Source organism: Globicephala melas, chromosome 15 (assembly GCF_963455315.2).
Source record: "Globicephala melas chromosome 15, mGloMel1.2, whole genome shotgun sequence".
In the NCBI taxonomy this organism is placed as follows: Eukaryota; Metazoa; Chordata; class Mammalia; order Artiodactyla; family Delphinidae; genus Globicephala; species Globicephala melas.
The window spans coordinates 54,252,854-54,270,209 of record NC_083328.1 but is presented as its reverse complement, the minus strand read 5'-3'; the positions used below and the strand labels follow the sequence as shown (position 1 = coordinate 54,270,209).

Here is a 17,356-nt window from a genome sequence, read left to right as displayed (position 1 = left end):
TACAGGAATTTTTTTTTAAATCAGAAAGAAAAATATTTACATTTTAAATACAAAAGAAAAATTTTATTCTTGGTTTACCTCTAAAACCCAACCACTTACATGCTCATGGTTTTGTTTTTTTTTGTTTGGTTTTTTTTTACTAACCTATTCTATCTATACAACGTGTGCATCCTGTGTGATTACTAAGCATTTATTACCCTTGGATTTTCTGTGTCAGGTTTACTTTGTTGTGGAGTTTCTTTAAAAAAGCTAAGTGAATTTGTCCAATAAAAAGTCTCACATTTTTTGGAAAACCAGTGATGCAACATTGTTTCCAGATCTGCCTCCAAAGCTGAACTTGGGTGTTGGTAGCTCTTTGAGAAGTTCAGATCCTTCACTGAATTCATTTAGCAATGATAACTTGGTTAAATTATATTAGGTTATTAGAAAAGTCTTTCACTTTTCAACGTTCTGGAAAGAGATTTCACTTAATGCTTCACCTTCTCAATTGCACTGTTAGGATTAAGGCTTATGGCATCAATAGTCCCTTTGGCAATACTAGTATGAAATCGAGGCAGCTTTGCAGAAAGATTCAAAAAGTCTTCTACCTTAAACTTAATAAACCTTCTTTCTCTATAATATTTCTGGAAAGCTGTAGCAATTCCAGTAATGTTAGGGAAACCAAATTCTGCCATTTCCAGTTTCACTATCAAGTACTGAAGCATCCAGTAGAATCTTGTGTTTTTGTATCTACCTTAGTCAAGCTATACCCACTTCTACAAATGAGATTAATCCTGTATCTCCATATTCTTGGAGAGTTTGCAGTTCTCTCTCACAGATAATAGCATCCCAGTGCTCTTGGGTCCCCAGCCATTGGGACGAAGCCATCCCCTCTGGGACTGCCCCTCTGACTGTGCCTGGGGCCCCAGCGCCACTGCTCTGTTCGTTCCCACCACGCTCCGAAATGCTGCCCTCCTATTCCATTCATCGCTTCACTTAAATCTGTGGTCAGCACACTTTTCCTTAGAGGGCCAGATGGAACATATTTTAGGCTTCGAAGGCCATATGGTCTCTGTCACAACTATTCAGCTTGGCCATAGCAGAAAGCAGCCATGGACAGACAATACTTGAACAAATTAGCCTAGCCGTGTTCCAATAAAACTTCATTTATGGGCACTGCAATTTGAATTTCATGTAATTTTCACATATCACAAAATTATTCTTCTTTTGCCTCCATCCCAACATTTAAAAATGGAAAAAACTGTTTTTAGCTTTAGGCCATACAAAAAAACTGGCGGTGCACCAGATTGGGTCTGTGGGCTGTGGCTTGCTGACACTTGGTTTAAAGCAGGCATATTCTTTCTTATTTTTGTCTCCTCTATTCCTTGAGTCTGTCGCCTTACAGCTACTTTGTGTCACTCACAGGTGATGGAAAAGAACTGTGAGAGGCCACCTTACTTACACGTATTTGTTTGTGGAAAGTACTCCCAGAAAGCAAATAACTTTTCACTCTCACTTCCTCCGCCCTCTGGATTAATTTCTCTACTTTTCCAAGTGTGCTGGTTTAGAATGATAACAACATACAACATATTGAGGCCACCCACATTTTGAAACAAGTTTTCTTTAGTACCTTGTTAACTTTCTGGCAATGTGAAAATGAAATGTCTAAATCTTTCCAGTCCTGTTTTAATATCTCATTTAAATGCCAGAAGCCCAGGTTACTAATGAATTGTAAGAGGCAAAAATAAAAGGAGGGGGGAGTACATCACATTAATTTCCTATGCTTCGAAGATTTTGCACTTCCTCAGAAAGGGTCAAAAAACAGTGGGTGCCTAATAAATGTTAATGGGGGTAATTAACAGCTTATCAGTTGCTCTTCAGGTACTCACATTTCTTGCCATCTGACCTGTATTACATAAGGCCAAGAAAAATCTGTAATTTCTTTTACAAAAATTAATACTAGCCCAGAGGCAACATTCTATTTCTAGTAAAGATATCAGATGTAATTGGATCCTTTCTAGCACTAGTTAAATAGAGTCCAAAATCAGGACCATTTAGAACAACATGAATTTTAATAATCAGATTTTTAGGACATGCTTCTTAGTATTTACTATTGCTATTGTAATATTTACAATCAATGCTTTATTTTTTTAAATTAATTTTTATTGTAGCATAGTTGATTTACAATGTTGTGCCAGTTTCTGCTGCACAGCAAAGTGAACCAGTCACACATATACATATAAGCCACTCTTTTTTAGATTCTTTTCCCATATAGGTCACCACAGAGCACCGAGTAGAGTTCCCTGTGCCATAGAGTAGGTTCCTATTAGTCATCCACCTTATATATAGTAGTGTGCATGTCAGTCCCAATCTCCCAATTCACTCCCCCTTGCCATTTTCCCCCCTGGCAACCATGAGTTGGCCCCCTACGTCTGTGACTCTCTCTCTTGTCCTGCAAACAAGCTCACCTGTACCATTTTCTTAGATTCCACATACAAGCAACATCATATGATATTTGTCTTTCTCTGTCTGATTTATTTCACTCAGCATGACAATCTCCAACAACAAATGCTTTAAAACAAAATGTACACGCCCTTTTTCTTCAAAAGTTTATACATATTAAAAAAGAATATATTTTTGGCTTTTCCATATATAACCAATAAATGAATGATTACCCATTAAGATCTGGTTCATATGAGGGAATTCCCTGGTGGTCCAGTGGTTAGGGCTCCTAGCTTCCACTGCAGGGGGCCTGGGTTTGATCCCTGGTCGGTGAATTAAGATACCGCAAGCCACGCAGCGCGGCCAAAAAAACAAAAAACAAAAAACAAAAAAATCTGCTTCATATGAGAGGGGACCAAGATGGCAACATAGAAGGGTCCTGAACTCCCTCATCCCTCATTCGGATACAATGAATGTTCTCAACTTCATCCTTGCCACAGTACTGTACAGTTGAGAGGGAAATGCCAACCCCAACTCCCAGCCTCTCCCTGAGGGCCACAGGGTTTGGACCGCAACATAGCACCCCAACATTTAAGAGTCCCACTCAAGGAACCAACGGGCCTCCTAAAGACCTAGCTCTGAAAGCCAAGGCCATTTAGGTCCATGAGACCCACAGGACTGGAGCAAACAAAGTAGCAGTTCTTAATGGCAACCAAACACTTGCTGCTGTGCCACCCCCCAGGGCTCAGTGCAGAAGTAGCAGAGAACAATACCCATCTCCCAGCCTTTCCCTGAGGGTGTGACTACACACTTTATAAGCTGCTGCTTGAGTGCTAGGCTTCAATTTAGCACACATTTAGGGACTGGCTGTGATCCAGGGCCACCGGAGTCTATGAGCACTTTCCCTACTTTCCACCTCTGGTTTGCCCCAACATTATCCGATTGCCAACCTCTCTGGAAGGAGCTTGTATGCATGTCTGGCATCCCAGCTGCCACCCAAGGAACAGAACCCCAAATCTAATAGCCAATGAGAACTGCATTCACGAGTCCCACAGGACTTTAGCAAAGAAGTTTTTATATGGGTGCAGGAGCACCCCCTGCAGCTATACATCTGGGTTCAGTGTAGAGGGAGCAGGCAAAAAATGCTCACCTCCCAGTTTCTCCCTGGAAAGGGCTTAACTACATACTTTCCCAGCTGCTGCCTGAGGATCCACTTCTAATCAGCCTGCATCTAGGTGCTGACAGCAATTCTACCCTTTGGGATATTGATGGGTCATGGCACACCCTCAATTATTGGGAGCCACTAAGAACAAAGTCAGGTGTACTTAACAGCTTATCAGTTACTCTTCAAGTAGCTTGGAGATGAGAAAGTCTTGAGAGACAACCAAGAGCTCAGACTGGGCTAATTGATGAGGTTTATCTCCTATATGAGATCATTCTGTCAAGACTGTGAGAGGTGGCTATTGTATCTAATGTGCAGGCACCAAGACTGAGAGTGAAAGAAAATAAACAGAGGAATATGTTCTAAACAAAAGAACACGCAAAATATCCAGAAACAGATCTTCATGAAAGAGATAAGTGATTTTACCTGATAGAGTTCAAAATAATGGTCATAAAGATGCCCACCAAGGTAAGGAGAGCAATTCATAAATAAAGTGAGAACTTCAAAACAGACAGAAAATATAACTACCAAACAGAATAATTGAATATTGAATAATACAATAACTAAACTGAAAAATTCAACAGAGGCAAACAGAAGAAAGGAGCAATGAACTCAAAGACAGTCCAGTGGAATTCATCCAGTCAGAGCAACAAAAAGAAAATAAGAATGAAAAAGAGTGAACATATCTTAGGAGACCTGAGATACCATCAAGTGGACCAACATACACATTATAGAGGTTCCAGGAGAAGAGAGAGAGAAAGGAGCAGAAAGCTTATTCAAAGAAATAATGGCTGAAAAGTTCCCTAACTTGGAGGAAAAAAAAAACAGACATCCAGATAAAGGAAACTCAAAGAGTACCAAATTAGATGAACCTATACTGACACACATTACGATTAAATTGTCAAAAGTTAAAGGCAAGGAGAGAGACTTAAAAGCAACAAGAGAAAAGCAACTTGTTACGTACAAGAGAACCCCCATAAGACTACAAGTAGATTTTTCAGCAGAAACTTTACAGGCCAGAAACAAGTGGGATGATATATTCAAAGTGCTGAAAGAAAAAACTGCCAACCAAGAATACTATATGCAGCAAAGTTGTCCTTCAGAATTGAAGGATAGAATTTTCCAAACAAACAAAAGCTGAAGTTTATCACCACTAGATCAGCCCTACAAGAAATGCTAAAGGGAGTTTTTCAAGCTGAAATGAAAGCTACTAATAAGCTATTTAGTAACATGAGAACATATGAAAGTATAAAATTCACTTACAAAGGTAAAATATAGAGTTAAATTCAGAATATGCTAATATTGTAATAGTGGTGGGTAAGTCACTTATAAAGACAAAAGTATTAAAATATAACTACAATAATTTATTAATGGACACACAACATGAAAAAGACAAAACATCAAAAATACAAAATGTAGGAGGAGTGTAAAAGCGTAGACTTTTTGTATGTGAATATATATCCAAAGAAAATGAAATCAGTATCTTGAAGAGATATTTGCACTCCCACGCTCATTGCAGCATTATTCACAATAGACAAGATATGGAAACAACCTAAGTGTCCACCAACAGATGAATGGATAAAGATGTGGTATATATATACAATGGAATATTATTCAGCCACAAGAAAGAGGGAAATCCTGACACTTGTGACAACATGGATAGACTGAGGGCATGATGCTAAGTGAAATAAGCCAAATACTGTATGATGTCACTTATATGTGGAATCTAAAAAAATCAAATTCATAGAAACAAAGTAAAATGGTGACTGCCAGGGGCTGGGCGGTGGGGGAAATGGGGAGATACTGGTCACAAGGCACAAACTTTCAGTTATAAGATGAATACATTCTGGCGATTTAAGAATGTATACATTCTGGCGATTTAATGTAGAGCATAGTGATTATAATTAACCATAATTATATACTGGAAAGTTGCTAAGAGAGTACATTTTTAATGTTCTCGCCCCCAACCCAAATGGTATGTCACAGGTGGAGGTGTTAGCTAATTCTGCAATACAAAACTGCATCAAATCAACACTGAACACCTTAAATTTACACAATGTTATTATGTCAATTACAACTCAATAAAACGTCATACAATTTTAATGTACCTTTATGCTAAAAAATCTTCTAACTGGCACCACTGTATATTTCCAAGTATCCTAATCCAATGGAGAAGTAAGATGGACATTACATAATGATTTTGTCTTTACTTTTTGATGGCCACTCATTAAAGTGCTATTTCACATAGCTCTCCTGGTGACTGGATGTCTAGTAGTCATAGAATTACCCACTCATGTGCTCCAAAGGTGGATGTCCACTTTATAAACAAGACACTCTTGATATGTGTGTATACACAGAAGTGTTTCTCAAGGAGTGGGTTCCGACCCAGCAGCACTAGTGTCACCTGGAAACTTAGAAATGCAAATTTCCCACCCCATTGCAGACTTAATACTTAGAAACTCGGTGCAGCCCAGCAATCAGTGTTTTAATAAGCCCCCCAGGGGATTCTGGTGCACACTAAATTTTCAAACCACTGAATTAAATCATCAGTACTCAAAGATGAAGTAAATTACATGAATGAGAAAACATTAACAAGTAAAGGTTAACTTTAAGTTAACCTGGTGCAAAAGTCCACAAGTCAACTCCAGGGGCAGCTATATGGGCGCACAGGTCCTTGGCAGTGCAGACCCCCACACTGAATGGAATGAGATGGGACTTGAAAACTGGTTGAGTTTCAAGTAGGAGATGGTTCTAACAACAGTGACCAGTGGAGACCAGCCACTACTGAATCTAGTCTGTGCATATATTGTGTTCTCTTCGACCAAACTTGACTGGTTGCATGTGAGTGACAACTGTTTGCAAGCACATGTTCAGTGACATGCCAATCCAGGCATGTTTTCTTACAAAGACCATGTGTCACAATCAGCTGAAAGCCAATGAATGCGGCATCACTGACAGCATCATTCATGTAAGTCAGATGGATCACAGTAGGAAATGCTTTTATTCTTTAAAAGCAATTGTTTTAAGAAAAAGGAATCAGAACTGTAGTTGTTGGTAAGGCCATTTTTAGAATAGTACATGCTATTAGGAAAAAGCAATTTTTTTTTTCTGAGATGCCCCTTGCTAGATGATTGCATCTATTCTATAACGACATGAACAATACACACAATGAGCATGTTTAGTGAGCAAGACTCAGACTCTCAATGGGCAAGAGCTGTGGCTTCCTCTAAACACTTTTCTTGGCTGCAGACGACCAAATAATTTAATTACACTTTTTCAGAGCTTAGAAAGGCTAACCACCTAGTCATGCCAGAGCTCAACAAACCAGCATTAATAATCACCGAAAAAAGGCACTTTAAAATACATTTGACAAGGAGTGACACTAATGCAATGAGGACTGGTCTAAGCCCTGCACTAAACTTTGTTAAAGTTCATATGGACAGTGTGTTCTGTCTCCATGTGGATGTGTGTGCACATATAAATATATGTATGTATGCGCATATACCAATATCCATATACATGTATCTATCTATCTCCGTAAGTCTCTGGGGAGGGAAAAAACCATTTCTGTTTCATTTAATAGTACACAAAAATTCTAGTCACTTTATTTGGAACAAAGAATGAGAGGATTGGCAAATTAATTCAAAAAAGTACCCTACAACACCTTTCTACTGACAAAAACAGCAGTAAAATAAATACTCAGATCTTTTCTAGGTCATCAACTATTAAGATAATAAAATATAAAATTATTAAAAGTTTATTCCACTGGAGGGAAAAGGGTGGACATTTTTGGTACTGTAAGTCTCACACACATTCATATTGCTTAGGTTGAAGAGAACATAATGAACAGAGGAAATTTCTTCCACAAATTCCTTCGTTTCAGTACCCAAGTTTCACTGATGGTGTGTTATTCCACTTGGCTTAACATATAAACAAAGTTTTGTATAAATATATTTCTTTGATCTCTAAATTCTAAAGATATTTGCGCAGAGCACTAAAAGTACTTAGAGGATTTTTGTGAAATAAACACAACTGGCCATATACCAGTTTACTGCTTACCCCAGGCTTGGGTATTCTGGCTCGAGGTTTTGACAGACAGAACCAATCTGTGTCAGAGGTGGACAAAAGGCTTACTTGTCCTTCCCACGAACAGGGGTATAGACATGTTCTCATTCTTAGGATATGAAAACACAATTAGTAATGGCATTTAAAGTTTACTTACTAACTGCATAATGTCTGAGAACAAAAATCAAAGCAATTTTTGAAAGGTTGAGTCAGACTCTGGGCACTTCCGTTTTTTAGCTGCTGGCTCTTCAGTCTTGTGTGATTCTAAAGTGCTGGTGCTAGATTTGAGACTGGGGTCTGCTTTAAGGTTGTCCATGGCAACAGTGAAGCCTGAGAGAAGGTACCCCCCACCTCCGCTCATCAGTAGTTTGGGATGACTTCGATCTGGCAAAACCTAATCAAGACAGAAAGACAGACATTCATGTTTTCCTAAGCAGATAAAGCCACGTTAACAATACACATGCCAGAAATGAGAATTTAAACGACACAGATTCGCCTGAAGAGAGACCAATTTAATCAGAGCAAGTCCTAAGGAGGTCCATCTTTCACATGACAGTGCAGATAAAAGCGTAGAAATTGGTTTAAGTGATTTTCTTTTGAAATATAAAACTGAAACCATTTCTCTTATACCTGAAGCAAGTTTCTGGTGGTGAAAGGGCAACTGGTTTGTGTAGTGCTCTGGGCCTGGTTTTTCACCCTCCTTTAATGGGCAATTTTTGCTCTGCGGTTCCTCGTCATCCTGGCTGAGACTTTCTCAGAGCAGCACTGCATGCTCTTCCTCCCCTCCTTCCTCCCACTTGTCACAGGCATCTGACCTGTATCATGGTCTGACAGCTCTCCCTGCCTAATCCTGCTCCCTCTTGTCTTATCTTTCACAGGCATTTCTCTTACACTTTTAATTCTATCTTCGCATATACGTTCCAGAGGACCTGAACTGACACAGAGCCCACCAGGAACTCTCGAACACTTGCTGCAAAGACATGCCAGCAGAAAGGAAAGGGTCACTTTCTTGTTAGCCTAGGGATTTTGCTATTATCAGTTATTCCCTCTACAGTGATCTCAAGGCCTTGGGGAAACACGAACCATAGTCGTTTGCATTTTAAATGTCTCTGGACTCGGGTATCTGAGTAATAGACCATGACGTGAAAAAAGAAAAAAGGGTCCGGAAAGGTCAGGGCACTTTCTCTGAGTTATAGACGTGAGACTCCACCATATCTATAGATAGAAACAGGGAGATCCCTATTTAACAGCTTCTGGTACTACTGTGCAGAGCCAGCGACCCAGGAGAGCAGCTCCCAGGGACTGGCTGTGAGAACACATACCTGGTAATTTCTGAGCCAGGTTTCAGACAGCCTGAGATTGATGACCCCTCCTCTTTCCCGCAGTTTTGTGTAGCATTCCAACAGAGGCTAAAGGCATAAACAGAGTTCTGTTAATAATTATTTTGAGGGTGCAATTTGAGAATCAACATTCAGATGCAAGAATTCCTGTCCACTCTGTTTCAGTATTACCTCTTTATATTGACAGTACACCACGAATGGCCTTGAAGGAGCCACAAAGTCCAGCAAAGACAGCAGCAGTGGAGTGGGATGGAAACGACTAGCTACAATTAAACTGCAAGGAAAATGTTAGACAAATTATTTCTCTATGTCCCCAAAGCAGAGCATAGGTTTTAAAATATCACGTATTTATTTGCATGACTCACACAAGGAAGCACTTTAAATACAACATTCTAGAGATTCCAACAATAAAATCACGAGCTATTACTTTCTAGGAAACACAAACTGGATTATAAACTCTCATGGTGACTGGCAACTCTATGCGGCCAACTTAGAGTTGGCAACTCTAATGACAGTCTTGATTTAAAAAAAAAAAATCTGGAAGAAAATCCAACATTGTAATACTGGCTTTGCAGATACCTGAATCTGCCTTTCCTGTCAGGTTTTCCTTAGCCCCATGCCCTTAGTCAGTAACACATCAACTGGAATGCCCTCCAACCTGCACCTAGTGGGACTACACAGCCCAACTTGATGTGACATCATTGGAGAAATTTCAATTTCTTCTAAAACTCTGAAACCAGCATAATCAATTTCTCATCTCTGCCAGATGCAGCCTCCTTTCTTTAAAAACCCAAGACAGAATCATCATGTTTGCCCTCACTACAACCAAAATAGACAAGCAGACAGAGAATGCTAATCTGCTTGAAGCAGAGCCCACGAGCACCAAGATGTCTCCCATGTTCTTTCAGCAACACACCCGTCTGCGTTTCTTTCACTCAGCAGAGCAGCAGCCTCTAAATGTCTTTTCTTCTGCTCTTCTTGTCTCCTCTGCTTTTCCTGAATCTTCAAGAAGAAAAATAAGATACCAACATACTGAGGTCATTCAGTCGGGTTTATGGAAACACTGGTCTGTCAAAACATTTTAACAATATTTATCAACTTGGACTAAGGCAACAGAAGAAGATCATTTATAAGGAAGCTAAAAACACATAAGAGAGCCCTTTGGTTATAAAACCACCATGCAGCCACCTATACAATGCTTCTGTATCCTAAAGCTCCATCCCAAAGATTAAATCACACATGTGTACACTCACACACAGTTTTTATCTGTCTGTTTTGATATTTGTTATCTTGGGAGCTGATGCTCCAAAGCCAAATCAAATCTCAGGGCTTACATGAAGTTAAATGAAGCCTGAGGAAGATACTGAGGGTAGTGGGAACTCTTAACATTCTTACATAATCCTTTTTGCTTCCTCTCTCTTTAGGCTCCTTATAGTCTGGATCTTGAGAGACAATTTCCATTGTTTCTTGTTCTTCTGGGTGATTGCTCTCTGGGGCTTCTGGCATGCTGTCTTCGTTCTCTTGTTCTGAAGTCTGTTTTTCCTCCAGTGTGCCATTACTTTCTTCAACCGAAGCACTGTCTTTTGGCTCTGAAGATAACATCTCAGCAGAAAATGTTCCATTTAAAAGACTGTCCACTTGGTTGAGGGGGAATTCATAAAGACCACTGAGGAAAGATTTTGGAAATCCAAAACATGCTGTTGCTGCCCGAACAGGTCCACCTCCAGGGTACAGCTGAATAATGGAGCCAAAACCTGAACAGACAAAAGAAACAAATATCTGCTCAACGGAGGTGGCTCTAGACTATGCAACCCTCGGGGTACTACACAGTAAGGAGACTGAAGGTCTCTCTGCTTTACGCTGTTCAGAGGTTGAAGGTGATGCAGCTCCTCTGGGGTCCATCTGGAGTCCATGCATATTCCCAATGGGGTAACAGAATTCCAAACAGGTACACAGGAAGTCTTAAAGAAGTGTACCCCCCTTGACACTACAGTAAAACCCTGTGATCATACAAATTTTATATGTCACATGATTGGTGATTGGTTCTCAGCATCCCCCAAGTCCAATCTTTAAACAGGACAGTTAGAAGTTCTTATCTTCAACAGGGTCATAAAAAGGGCAGACAAATCAGGCTGTGTTGTACTCTTCTAGTACAGAATACATCCCTAGTATTCTTCCCACCCTATACTCTCAATTCAGGCCAATAAAATGAGCACCAACTATCCAAGAGTTTAACTGAAATCATGGTCCTGGAGGTCCTAGCCAGTCACAGGCTTCAGAACCATCCCCACTGACACAGAAGCTGGAAAGGACACTGTGTCGGGAGTGCCAGCACAGCTCAGGCTGGGAGATGTGGGCTATGGAGAAAGGTCTCAGAGACTGGAGCTGTGCAGGCACACCCAAGTCATTTCATTCGCTTCCAGTAACTCAAACTCACTTTCCATGAGTTTTGAGTTTTTTAGACCCCTCAACTCAAATCATGGTAGGGTTTTAATGAACTTGAAAACGTTAAATCTTACCTCCCATTCGTTCCATCATTGCACCCAGCACCAAGCCTGCACATGTTTCCATCACAATCATTTTATTGCCAGCACGGATATTTCCCAACGTCAGCATCTGGGCTAGCGTATCGTATCTCATGTGGCTAAGGAAAAAAAATGATTCATTCATTTATAGCTAAGCAAAGTCTGCTATTTTAATCATAATTTTTCAAGTTTTGTTTGTTTCATAAAAATGATGTTGATAAGATTATCGATTGCTTTGGAGGCAATAGTAAAAAAGGACTTACAATTTATGAAGTAGGAGGACACTTTATGCAGATGAGCAAGATTTTCATTTTACTTAAAATCATGACTTTCTTAAAGATATACTTTCCCCCAATTATACTTTTGAAAGGAAACAAAGCGTACTTAATTTTTCCAGGTTCTCTTGCATAATACATAACTGAAAGAATGCGGGTGGATGGCTTCACAACAGTAATCATGGCTTCATATCTGGGGGAAGGAAAAGCAGAACATCAATTTTAAAAAGCTAGTTTAAAAATATTTTATTTTTAATAATATATTTTATAAATCTATAAAAAGATTTTATATTTTCATCCTTTTAAAAACAAAAATTACTTACTTCTTTTTCTTCTTTTTTATATATTTATCTTGAGCAAATTCTGTCTTGTCTCGGAATGTTGTACTATTTTCAATTAATTGCTGAACTATTTCCTATAAGAAAAGGAGCAAGCAGATTTCCTGAAACTTTATTTTCACAGCACAGATAACTTCAAAGGTTTCTTACCCCAGAATGTATCCAAATGTCTGATTCTCCAGGCCCTTTTCCACAGAAGTCCAAATGGGTGAACTTTGTATTTTTATACTCTATCTAGAATTTGTATTAAAATGTAAGTACTTTAAACTCCATTTAAATCAAAGTAAAAGAACAGACATATACAATAAAGGAAGAAAAGAAGTAAAGAAAACTGTCAGTCCTGAAGACACTGGCTGAAAACATTACTGAAAATGAACAAACTTAAGCTCTGAGATGAACTAAGTTATCAAATTCCCTTTTGCTAACACTATTAGTAATGCTATTCACTTACATTCCTGCCTATAAGAAACAAAATCTTTGATATACTGAACTGCATATACACTTCAAGCTATTTTTAACAGAAGTGTACAGTATTTTTACATTTTACCTTAGGAGAAGTCTGCTTTAAAATGCAAGCAATTTCCTAAATACCAAATGAAAACAAAACAAAAAATCCTTTGAATTTTACCTCGCCTTTAATGCCTTTGTCCTTTAAAGCTTTTATGTCATCTTGAGTAAGTTTCTGAGATTTCCCATCATCAATTATATTTCGATTATCAGTGCCCGCTTCTTTGGTCTCTAAGGAAGAAAATTGCTCTATGACATGTATGATCTGAAATTATTTAAAAATCTTTCCTATTCTAAGTTCGTATCCACATCCAGCCCATCAGCCACTTAAATCTGGCCTTCCAGTTCCACTGCCCCCACCCCAATCCACTATACTTTCTTGTCACGACTACTCCAAGCCACTCACTCATATTCTTGTTCCCACTCTTGTCCCCTTACAATCTACGTGACACCAAAGTTCTCTTTTTAAAATGCAAATTGGCTCATCTATTCCAACGCACAAAACCACAGTGGCTTCCAGTAGCAATTCAAAGACGACCCGCACGGTTGTTATATGACCTGGCCCCTGGCTACCTTTCCAGGGCTCATTTCTCAACCCCTGTACTCAGCCACATTGCCCTTCTTTCTGTTCCTTAGACACACAGCAGCATGGTCTCAATGCGGGGCTTTGGCACTTGCTGCTCCCTCTGTCTGGAATGCTCTGTGACACCTCCAAGTGGGTGGATCCTTTCCATCACTCAGGGCTGAGCTCACCATCTCAGCCAAGTTCCACATTTCAATCAGCCTTCAGTACACCTCCCTACTCTACCATCTGCACAGCACATATCACCATCTGAAATTATGCTGTTTGCTTATTTTTAGTGTTCCCCACTGCTAAATAAATTTTATGGGATAGTCTATCTAAGGAACTGCTGAAATTGCACTGCTTAATCATGTCTAGAACGTATCTGGTGCTTAATAAAAACATGAAGGTTGATTTAAAAGTATTTAATAAACTGGTTTGAACCAGAACTTCAATAGTGTTTTACTTATTTAATTTTAATAATTAAGTATTTTCATTTTATTAATATTTAAGCACATTTATTTTGATAAAAATTTAAGTATTTAATTTTAATAACAATAATACTAAAATTATGGGGTCGTTACTCTAACAGGCAAGGCACTGTTAAGAACTTCTCTGAGAGAAGACAACTACAGCTTGGGCATTAAATGTGTTTATGGCCCTATTTTACTGATGAGAATATAAAACTTAGAGAAACCAAATAACTAGGTCAAGGTTATAAAGTAAGTCATGAAGCTGGAACTTAAACCTAGTCAGTTGAATTCAAAGCCAGACCTATTATCCTTACCCTATATGCTAACTACCTCAAGAGCTGGTAACTTCTAGACACCAACAGGGCTCCACACCCACTCTTACAATGAAGCTGCAAGGATTCATGGCATCAAATACCTGGCCCAAGGTCGAAGAGCTGGTTAATGATGGGCAGGAGTCAGAACCCAGGTATCTCAAAGCCAAAGGCAGACCCTAATGCATTCCACCAAGCTACAGTTCTTAGATTATGAGTTTAGATTTCTTTGGGGACAGCCTGGGCTAGCATTCTAGAATTAATTCGAGTTGACAGGTTTCTGAGTAGCCAGCTCAAGAGCAACTATTTCATACATCCTAAGTAGTACAGTGCACCTGAAGTAGGCTCTTCCTTCTTCTTCTTAGGCTGAAGACTTCCTCCACTGGTCACTTCAAATGTGGTTCCATAACTATGGCCAATGACGTTATCCAGATAGAACCACTGTTTTTCAAAAGTTACTTTTCTGGGGAAGAAATGCAATCAATTAGCTGAATCTCATTTTTATTCAGTATAGGAAAGATTTATTCAATCTAGGTTATTTCATAATCAGTCTCCCTAAAGGATGATTAGCAGCATTATCTCTGACCATGAACCGACAAATGAACTAGAGAGGATTGGGTTGGGGTCAGAAACACAAAACACTGCACAAAATTAATAAAGAAGCCACAAAAACACTGAATTTGGAATGAGAAACAAGGACAGAAGACATTCCTCCTCTGAGGCATTGGTCTGGCTCCAATTTGCACTGTCTGACAGGATGTCCAAACTCGCAGACTTTGGATTTCCTGAGTAGCAAGACTGCCATGCCACTGAGACACACACTGTGACGCCTCTTGTAACTTACACAAGAAAATCTCAAAACTGAACAATCATTGAGATGACAGGGATTTAACAAATTCCCTGGCCTAACTGGCCATTTTCTTTGAAAATCATCCAGTAAAAGCGAATGATATTTACATAACATTATTGACAATCCACACATTTGTAAACAGTGCCTAACACTGATGAGGCTCTACTGAGGCCCAGGCAATCTTAGCTTTTCCCATTACCCAGATTTTTATCTTCTTAACAATGTAAAAGGGAAATCCCACAAAAACAAAAAACTTTCCTTTCAAAAGACAAAAACTAACACCCACTGAGTGTCGATCAGGGGTTAGGTAGTATGTGCCAGGTGTTTCATACTTCTTGATTTAATTCTCAACTAAGTAATCCTGGGACACAGCTCTTTCCAGGTGAGCAAACTTGAGACTGAGGGAAAAGTGTCTTGCCCAAGATTCAGTTACACAGTAGGAATTGGGATTCAAATCCAAGTCTGCCTGACTTAAAAGCCTGGTTCTTTCCACTGCACCACACGGTCTATCCAGCAAAGAACAAATGGATCTCAGGAAGCCCTGCTTAGCTTCAGGACGTGGCGCGTATCAACAGAACTCTGAATTCTGAAAGATGTACACTGGTTAATTTTCTTTATGCCCCATCCTACACCTTCTCTTTCTTTCTCTGTGCCCCAAGAGGCCAACCATGACAGAATACACACACCACATCACACAGGCTCCCTTGCTGAAGGCTTCCCACAATTCTAGACCCTTGGATGCATCACCAGTCTCTACTGGTTCTCTAAACCTTGTCACATCTCTGTATGTGTATGTGTCACATCTTCATTAAGTCTCCTTACTTGAACCACCTGAGTGAATTTCTCCAAGATCCTAAGTATCCAGACAGGGCCAATTCTTGCTCGTTGCTGGGTCCTCAGTGATTAACACATAACAGACACTCTAAATATATGCTGACATGAATCCCCTCAGAGAAGATGAAACTCAGCTCAGCCCAGATGTGTACCCTCCCCCACCTCATCCTTTGAGTAGCCCAGTGCTAGCAAAACACTGTGTCTGAGCTGGGTTGGGTTTACCCCCTGGCAGCTGGTCTGATATGCAAAGAAGGGCGTGTCACTCAAACTGACTGGCCTGACAAGAGGTCACTGCCCTAGTCAGGAAAGTGGGACCCAGTCAGAAGGACATGGAGCCACACCTTCCTTGGGGAAGAGGGGGATGTGCAGAGTCTGCTCACAGAGGCAGGACTGCTTCTGCCTAACCAGATGAGTGCAGCCCCCAGGAAAGAGTGAAGGGAGATTCTGGCCTGCGATGTAGCTGAACTCAAAGGGTCATTTTCTAAACAAAATGGAAACTAATGCTATGGCTTCTGCCAAGAAAACTGATGAAAAGTGTTTCAAAATAAATGTCTAAAGAATACTTTTTAGAAATAAAGATGTTACTGTCTGTCTCCTTGGGAATGAAAAGCTCTTATCTAAAAAAGCACATTTGTAAGAAGCAAACTCAAACAACCACATCTCACGATCAAGCAACTTAAAAGGACAATAGTAGAAAGAAAAACCAAAGGTTCATCTGCACATGGAATCATTCATCGAACGTATAACCCTAAGGACTTCGCTGCACTGCTATACTTAAATTAAAAAGCTTAAATAATTAGTATTAGCACTTTACACATTTCTAATCAGAAATTCTGAAGAGAAAAGAGCACTGGTTTCAAGAATACAAAATAAAGTTGTGATGAGGGGGGCTCTGGGAGGCAAGAATGAGACTAGAGGGTGAAGGGTGGGTTCTGTGAGAAGACAGGAGAGAAGAACTCAAAACCTGGGGAAAGAACCACAGGACAGGGGGTGGGGTGGGGGCCTGGAGAGAGGGGCGGAGCACCTGAGGGCCAAGAATGGGAAAAGGACCCTGGAAAAAGTGAGATGCTTAAGATGGAGGGCCAGTATGAGATCACGGAGGGGAGTTCTGTAGGAAGACAGAAGGAGTGAGGGAGATCTCGAGGGCCAAGGATGGGATCCTGGGGGCAAAGGCCTCTGTGGGAAGATCCCAGAGGAGATAACGAGGGACAGGACTGGGAATCAAGAATGGATTGGGAATCCAATAATGGTACCCTGGAGGGAGAGGGTGTCTAGAAGATGGGGGCGGAGAACCCCTAAGGCCAGCGACCCGACTTACTTTCTCCGCTGGACTTGCACTGCTTTAAACACGTCTTCCCGTTTCAGCACCACGAAGTCGCCGTCGCGGATGCGGTGGTCCCCGGGATGCGGTGGCCGTGGGCCCGGTTGCTCCTCAGAGCCCTCCATAACGCTCAGCCGGTCTCCGAGCTCCGCAGCGTCTCTCCAGTTCCCCGCGCTCTGCCCCTGGCCCTGGGCTGTAGCCGCTGGCAGCCTCACCTCCCACAAACCAAGACGACTCAAAGCCCTCTGACCGGCACCGCCCCCACGTGCTGCGCGCCGCTTCCGCTTTCCGATAAGAACCTCAGGACAGCTTCCGGGAGCCTCAGGGCTTCCGTCAGGCCGATCTCTTTGATTGGCTGCCCTCCGTCACGCC

General features: G+C 40.6%; 1 protein-coding gene and 1 pseudogene across 1 annotated transcript; both read right to left on the bottom strand.

Annotated features, from left to right (window-relative positions):
* Nucleotides 1-276: 276 nt before the first annotated feature.
* LOC132593451 (EEF1A lysine methyltransferase 2-like) lies at nt 277-704 on the bottom strand (annotated as a pseudogene).
* A 1,373-nt stretch (nt 705-2,077) lies between these two features.
* TRMT6 (tRNA methyltransferase 6 non-catalytic subunit) lies at nt 2,078-17,268 on the bottom strand. Its single transcript, XM_030872591.2, has 11 exons — nt 16,982-17,268; nt 14,315-14,442; nt 12,755-12,864; nt 12,112-12,203; nt 11,898-11,981; nt 11,508-11,632; nt 10,384-10,742; nt 9,905-9,990; nt 9,160-9,262; nt 8,971-9,057; nt 2,078-8,042 (listed from the first exon to the last, which is right to left on the bottom strand). The coding sequence occupies exons 1-11, from the start codon at nt 17,107-17,109 to the stop codon at nt 7,833-7,835; spliced, it is 1,512 nt and encodes a 503-aa protein (XP_030728451.1). The 5' UTR covers nt 17,110-17,268; the 3' UTR covers nt 2,078-7,832.
* Between the last annotated feature and the right edge of the window lie 88 nt (nt 17,269-17,356).